We start from the raw sequence: 8,701 nt of genomic DNA, 5'->3' as shown, positions 1-8,701 counted from the left end.
GTTTTAGTCATTATTTCATATAAATGAATAACTTATTATTTCTTTTTCTTTTTCTTTTTTCTTTTTTCTTTTAACAATTTATTATTATTATTATTATTATTATTATTATTATATAAAAATTTTATTTGTTCTTTATTTTAATTGAATTTGTATAGATTTCATATAAAACTAATTTCATTTTTCTTAATTAATTATATAAATTACATATATCATATTGTTATTTATTCTTACCTTTATTTATTCATATTTGTTTTTGTAGTTTAAAAATCTTTTAATATTTTTGACGTCTTAATCGAATATACGATTTAAATTTTTTTTTTACGTCTTGCTCGGTACAATATACAACGTTTTTTTTTTAATTTATCTTTTTCTCGAATAAAAAAATTAAAATAGAACCACATATAACTATTAAACATCAAATATAATTATTTAATGTTATTTTATGTGTTTTTCGTTTACATCATTCATTTATATCCTTTATTATTACTTTTTTATTCAGCTTTAAAAGATTTTATTATTACTTTTTAAACGAATAGTTGTTAAAATATAATTGTTATTTTAACAAATAGTTTTTAAAATATAATTATTATTTTGATGGTTAAGTTTTTTTTTTATTATAACAGTTAAGATTATTCATTTAAAAAGTAACAATAAAACCTCTTAAAACAAAATAAAAAAATAAAACACATAAACGAATGATGCAACGAAAAAGACAAAAAAAAATATTGTATTTTTATTTATCTATACATAAAAAATGGATTTGTTATAAACTATAATAATGATTGTACTTTTATTTATCTTTGATTATTTTCATATTAATATTTTGTTTTAATTTCTATATTGATTAAGCTCGTATTAATCTACGATTATTCCTTAACCGGTAGGGGTTGTCTTGGTCCCACCTAGTTGATTAATTCTTACATAAAATACGTTAATATTAACAATAAAATATGTAATGCTAATAATATATAAATTAATATAATTCATTATCAGAGACATCAACTAATGGAGATTATAATTATTACATGGTGCATTTGATGGAATACAGGTATCAAGTCGAGTATTATACATTATTTCTCATCTGTTAAAACGTTATGATATGTTGGGACGTCAAAGTGACAAAACTCTGTGCGTTGGATACGATTCTTGTAAATCAACATTCATGTGTTCCTTGATCTCAATTTGATTTTTGGCTGGATGGACGAAACGATGTCTAAAAAATATGTTAAATAAATACCTTTACACCACATTGAAATAATGATAAGGTATTTATTGTAAATTTAGGGTAAGTTAAAAGACCATAAATATAAATATAGTTATTAGTTTTGCCTAATACGAAAAATATCATATTTCATTTTTTTGATATTCAAAAAATGAGTAAAAAACATTAAATAAAAAATCCACATATAAATAATTTAGAGAAGAGAGAGGAAGGAAGGAGTTTAAGAAGGTGGTGGTCAATTGCATGCTGATGAAGATAAATGGAAGGAGTGAGAGTGTTATTATCTTTTAATTTTATTAATAACTTGTGAATAAAAAATTAATTAAAATGGTTAAAGTTGGACTAAACGCGCAACAGAAGGATATAATAGGAACCGTCCAAAAAAATTATGGACCAAACTCGTACATTACCCCAAATCACAGGGACCATTTATGCAGTTTACTCATATATATATATATATATATATATATATATATATATATATATATATATATATATATATATATATAAAGTTGAAATATCAATATATAGTAAATTGTCAAAGTAATTTTTTTAAAATAAGAAAGGATATAAACTGAAAATATGTCTTAACTATAAGGATAAAAATGTTAAAATTATTAAATCTTTTGATAAATGATTGTTTGACGGGGTATGAAGAAAATCAAGACAACCTTAAATAAAATAAAATTATTTATTATTTACAAGTCACATCCAACCGAGTTATTTTACCAAAGTCAAAATTGTTTTGACCGAGATGGTTTTTGACCTATAAATTGGGTGTTAATTTTCTTTTTCTTTTTCTTTTTTCTTTTAACAATTGATTATTATTATTATTATTATTATTATTATTATTATTATTATTATTATTATTATTATTATTATATAAAAATTTTATTTGTTCTTTATTTTAATTGAATTTGTATAGATTTCATATAAAACTAATTTCATTTTTCTAAATTAATTATATAAATTACATATATCATATTGTTATTTATTCTTACCTTTATTTATTCATATTTGTTTTTGTAGTTTAAAAATCTTTTAATATTTTTGACGTCTTAATCGAATATACGATTTAATTTTTTTTTACGTCTTGCTCGGTAGTTTAAAAAGGAAAAGTAAATATACAAAGTTATCCAATTTGAAGGTAGTTTTCAATGGTAGGAGCTAATGAATAAGCAGATCTCGAGTGTAGAGGTGGCACTCGAGTGGTTTCCGACGGTGGGAGGCGAAGGAAGATAACAAACAAGAAGATCTATATAGGGTGAAGAGGCGTAGGACTGGTGATTCTAGTAACATTACATTGGTTCCAACGGTTTTACGGTGGTTTTGGCAGTGGCCTGGTGGTTTTGGTAGTGGTCCAGTGGTCCAGTTCTTCACAGAGTGTGTGGGGAGGGGGTGTGGGTGTGTGAGGGACATCATTTTTTTTCTTTTTTAAATATCAATATAATTAATTTTATTGAATATAAAATAAATTTTTTTAATTGACTTTTATTTTCTATTAGTTACAACTTATGGTCCAAATTTGTTCTCAAATATACTTACAGTAAGAAATCTGTGTGTTCAATCGAGAATATTTCTGTACACATTTAATCCTTATAACTGGTTACTTTAGGTTAGCCGGGAAACATGACTTAATAGGGTAATATATTTTTCATTTTGTACACATTTAGTCCTTAATATTTTTGTACATATTTAGTCATTAATATTTTTTTTGTTTCAAAATAAGTCTTTTTTTGTACTCATTCAGCACTTATGAATGATTTCCTTAGAGTTTTTTTTACGACATCTGATGTATGACAATCATTGATGAGGTGTGTGTGGCTGTTGATGCTAATGTCCATCGCGACCTCCAGACCGGTCCCGAGAAATCAAATATTCTCAAAGGCCCAAGACGAAAAAGAAAAAAATGGCCCTTTTCTTTATTGTAATTTTTTATTTTTAAATAAAAATATATAATAAAAAAATTAAGCCCTGTGCAACTGCCCACTTTGTCCCCCCTCAATGTCTCCCATGACGACCTAGACTGCTTGGTTGCATAGGTCTTATGGATTGACTTAGGTCTTGTTTTCTAAATGTCATATCTTCTTCATACGATATCAGATTTTAACGATCTTTATATCCACGTGTTCACTTTTTGAGTCTATTATAACTTTCGTTAAGATTACCTCCATTAAAATGTAATATATTTTTATTTACGATTTTATAAAAAAACATCCATACATGCATTTATAAAAAACATATGGATATAAAGATCATTAGTAAAAAATATATTACTTTTTAACGAGAGTAATCTAAATGAAATTTGTAGTTGACTAAAATACAAACACATAGATGCAAAGATCGTTAAAATCCGAGATCGTATGAAAAAGTTATCATATGCAACCAAGTAGTCGAAATTGCGATGAACATAAGAATCAAAATCACAAAACATCTAATTAATGATTGTTCCATGTAGGATGTTATGAGAAAAACCTAAAGAAATCACTTATAAGTACTGAATGATGAAAAAAACAAAATTAAATTATTTTGCAACAAAAAAAATTAAGGACTAAATGTGTACAAAAATATTAAGAATTAAATGCGTTCAAAATGAGAAATATATTGCCCTATTCAGTCATTTTTACCGGCTAACCTGGAATAGCTGGTCATAAGGATTAAATGTGTACAATTTAACAAGTTTAAAGGGTAAATATAAACAAAAAAAAAACCCAATAACCAAATATATACAATTAAAAAATATATTATTCTTTTAATTCAATCCTTATCTCCTATCTTAAAAAGTAATAATAATAAAAAAATAAAAGTTGCAGTGGCGGTTTGGAAACCTATTTTATTTTATAAAATGAAATTGGCAATACCACAGTGTCACCACCAAACCTAATGACATACTCTTTAACTATTATATTTTTGTATCGAGATCCATAATTTTGCAGACCACGCTATAAAATTGATTGGCCCAGATATTAAACCACTTTTAAGAAAACAATTTCAGAGTACAGTATCCTACCTGCAAAAATATGATTTTGTTTAAAGATTATATGAATTTTAAATCTATCTTGGTAAAATTTATATATAGATATGACTATTGTTATGATTATTTTTTTTATGTTATTATAAATGACCCTTATATCTAACACATAAATTTTTATATTTAGAAAAACTAATATTTGATAATAAACATAAACCAAAACTAATATTTAGAAATAACTTTTGTAAAAGAAACAAAAATAGCTTGATGACTTTCCTATCTTATCTTTCTGAAAATTCTGCATAGCCGTCTTGACTAACCAGGTCCTACCGATTCAATACAGTGACGCACATAGATCCACCAATTTCTATATAATTGTATTATATATTTTAGTGACAGTCACATCTAACAAAAGGGCTAAAGAGATGGGGGAAGTGGCGATGGACGATTATGAAGTAGTGATAATTGGAGCGGGGATCTGTGGATTAGCGACTGCCGTCGCTCTTCAGAAGAAGGAAATTAAAAGCGTAGTGATGGAGAGATCGGAAGCTCTGAGGAATATCACCGGTGCAGCTATCGGAATCCGCCAAAATGGTTGGCGAGCTTTGGATCAGCTTGGCGTCGCCGACGTCCTCCGTCGCACTGGTATCAATATTAAAAGGTATGTCATACTTTTTTTTAGATATTTAATTGATAAATACATAGTTTTATGTAGATTTTGTTTCCAAACTTTAACGAATTTTATTTTATACATTTCATAAACTAAAAATATTTATTACCTGGTAAATTTTGTCTTTTACTTTTTCTATGGCATTACAGAATAGTCATCTAATATATTAATGTAAAAATTAAATTCATAATTTAAAATAGTTTTTAAATTTTATGAAAAAACAACAAAAGTGAGTTACTTTTTCTTTAGTGAATTATAAATTTTACACTGAAATCAATTATATAATAGCTATTTTCTTTAGTGAATTATTAATGAAACCAAATTAACATTTGAGTAGCTTAATTTGATTTTTATTTTTTCTAATTTGTATGATCTCTTTGTAAACCTTTCTATACTTCGGGGACTCTATGTCAAAAAACCATGGTTAACCCAAAGGCCAGTTTTACTAAAAACTATTGCAGTTTGGTTTTTCTTTCCCTTTCTTTTAACCATTGAAAAAAATGTAATGATTTTTTTTTTTTTTTTTAAAAGCTCGGGAAATAAATATGTGTTTTTTATTACCTTCAAAAATAAGTTTTTAAAAAGTCACATGCACTCTTGACATTTAAAAAAATATTTATGACTTATTCACGAAAAATGATTCTAAGCTAATCTAACATTTATTTAAAAAGAATTTATCAACTATAGCTTGATGCTACCATATAAGTTAATCCAAATTTAAAAAAAAAATCATTTTATCACACAATATAAAGTAATAAATACTTTAATCAAAAAGTGTTTATGGAGTTAAATAAGCAATAAACCTTGATTCTATAAAAAATTAATGAAAAAAAAACTTTAATCTGGAATGATCACCAATTTTCAAACCCGTATATCTTTTTAAATTTGTTATTCGTCTTATGATACAGGTTTTCTTAATCAAAAATTTATTTTGTAGGTAATTGAAATTATACGAGAATATAAGAATATGTTTTAGATGGAGTATATATATAATTGTGAGTACGTGTTTACAGTTAATCATTTTAGTTTTAAATATAAGTTGATTATTAGAAAAAAAAAATGAAGGTAACCATTAACTCCTTTTTCATTAATTATCTAAATCATTATGCTACTATGTTCATATGGTAACAATCCATATATTGTTGATTAATCATTAATTGGAATTCAAATGCAACATTTCCGAATCATTATGAAATTCAGCAAACAGTATGAAATTTCAGGGCCCGGAATGGATACTTCATGTGTACATTCAACGTCGATACTTCATCTATATATTCAACTTTTATCAAGTAAATTCTATTAAGACAAAATTACATAAATGGTCCTTACAGTTTACCAAAGATCACAAACTCTTGTAATTAGTAAAGATAGAGTTTGTGACATTTGATAAAACATATGTATACAATTTATGTGATTTTGTCATATATTAATATTTCTATTATATATATATATATATATATATATATATATATATATATATATATATATATATATATATATATATATAATCAAATATTTCTATTTCTATTAAATATATCATGCAAATTCCATAAAGGTGTTTTAAACATTTTGTTTTATTGTTGTCATATAATTTTATTCATGAAAAATATTACAATATTTTTCTATATGATTATAATTAAGTTTCATTGATAATAAGATACTATTTTGAAATACATTAAAAGGTTCACCAATAAAATAGGAAAAACCTTTTATTCTGGTTAAAGATGTTTATTTTTTCATAATTAAAGTTTTCGTGGTTAAATCGTAAAAAAAAATAAAAATTAGAACGTTAAAATTATTGCGTTTTAATAAAATTCAAAATGTTATGGTTTGCTCTGAAATCCCTTCTACCAGGATATGATGTTTTTTTAGAAAAAATAAAAGTTAAAATCTAGGTCGATAAACGAAAAAATAAATAAATGGTTAAATCAGAAAAGTCTAAATAATTAAAAAGTTTTTATAGAATTTGGTATCATTGAAAGTTGAAACTACCTAATGTTTACGGATTAAATAATATACCCCGGCCATTTGCAGAGAACGTATTGTAGGGCTGGATGGGGGGAAGCAACAAGAAATGCCGATGTAAGCTACTGTAGATTAACATTTTATTCAGTTTTCATGACTGAAAAAACATTATTAATTGAAATTCATTGGTTTATCAATGAACGACAGGAATGGCGAAACTCGTTGCTTGAGAAGGAAAGACCTTATAGACACTCTCTATGCTGCACTTCCTCCGACCTCTGTCAAGTTTGGATGCGAGCTTGAATCTATAAAATTGGACCCGAATACTACAAAACCAGTTCTTCAATTCATCGATGGGAGCTCCATTACCCCCAAGGTCTTAACTTGATTGAGTAAAAGAACTACCATTGATCGGTGTTAATGGCAATTCTGAATTGATTATCTGGTTCTTCATATATTCAATAAGAACAACGATACATGTTGGTTCTTGCAGGTTGTAATTGGCTGTGAAGGAGGCAAGTCAATCGTTGCCAATTTCCTTAACCTCAAGCCTACGAAGATGTTTCCCTTATGTGGAGTTAGAGGTTTATCAAACTATCCCAATGGTCATCCATTCGACCAAGAGTTTGCTCGTTTCAGGAAAGATAATAATCTTGTGGGAAGAATTCCAATGGACAATAACTTAGTCTACTGGTTTTGTGCGCACCCTTACTTTCCTAAAGGTCATTTATCATCACGTTTACATACATTTCACTTCATTTGTTCTTCGTTTGCTTAGATTTTTATGATAACAGATGACAGAATTTGGGAAGATCCAGAGGCAATACGGCAATCAACCCTAGCATTGCTGAGTGATTATCCCCAAGAAGTTAAAGAAATGATAGAAATTGCGGATGCAAATTCGTTGTCTTTTACACATTTAAGATATCGTGCACCATGGGACTTGGTAAGGGGGACGTTTTGTAAAGGAAGAGTGACAGTTGCTGGGGACGCTATGCATGTGATGGGTCCGTTTCTAGGGCAAGGTGGTTCAGCAGGGTTAGAAGATGCGGTGGTGTTGGCTAGGAACTTGGCTGAAAAGGGTTTGGACAATGCGGAAGAAGCGTTTAATCTCTATGTAAAAGAACGAAGAATGAGGGTGGTTCGATTATCGTTGCAGACTTATTTCACGGGTATGCTATTGGGAGCTTCTTCGCGTCTAAAGCAGTTTATGTATGTTGTGTTATTGTCTCTTATCTTTCGCAACTCGAGTGGCCATGTTGATTATGATTGTGGTGGTCTTTGATGTGTTTAGAGATCTTTAGACTCGGATGTTACTTGTGATTTTGATTAAACAGGTTTACTTATAGGATTAGGGCAAAGATATGAACCAGATAAGTTGTGTAATCAAATAAAGAATCAATCGTAATGATCAAAGTATTGGTAATTTACTAATTCAATATGGTTAGTAAAATCTTCAATTGAAGCTGAAAACCATGGTTTCCAAGAAAATTAATGATCCAACATCCAACTATGTATATTTGAGTATATGTAACTTGGTGTGTGTGTGTGTGTGTGTGTGTGTTTTGGTCTGTTTTGCACCTCTACATGTGAACTTCATGGTTGCCAAAGGCGCTTGTGCCTCCATTTATCTCACTGATCAAGCAATCAAAAGGGTGGCATTATAGCCATGCCCAAGGATAATTTTTCCCGAAATTGCTGCATGTGTTCCCTTGATGATTCTTCAAATGAAGCACTTGCTATGATATTAGGAGTTCTTCACGACGACTTACTTACTGTGATAGAGGAATTTCAATGTGATCTTGAGAGATTTAGGTGGTGAGTTGGTTGTTTGACATAGTGAAACCGAAGGTCAACACAATCTGTTACTGCT

At 27.8% G+C, this 8,701-nt stretch overlaps 1 protein-coding gene across 1 annotated transcript; it reads left to right on the top strand.

Moving 5' to 3' along the window:
• The first annotated feature begins 4,527 nt into the window (after window positions 1–4,527).
• On the top strand, window positions 4,528–8,267 carry LOC111913469 (monooxygenase 1). Its single transcript, XM_023909169.3, has 5 exons — window positions 4,528–4,854; window positions 6,898–6,945; window positions 7,036–7,204; window positions 7,322–7,550; window positions 7,623–8,267. The coding sequence occupies exons 1-5, from the start codon at window positions 4,619–4,621 to the stop codon at window positions 8,111–8,113; spliced, it is 1,173 nt and encodes a 390-aa protein (XP_023764937.1). The 5' UTR covers window positions 4,528–4,618; the 3' UTR covers window positions 8,114–8,267.
• Window positions 8,268–8,701: the final 434 nt, after the last annotated feature.

Source organism: Lactuca sativa, chromosome 1 (genome assembly GCF_002870075.4).
Source record: "Lactuca sativa cultivar Salinas chromosome 1, Lsat_Salinas_v11, whole genome shotgun sequence".
Lineage (NCBI taxonomy): Eukaryota > Viridiplantae > Streptophyta > Magnoliopsida > Asterales > Asteraceae > Lactuca > Lactuca sativa.
The sequence above is the reverse complement of the archived record's forward strand: the minus strand, read 5'-3'. Positions and strand labels throughout refer to the sequence as shown.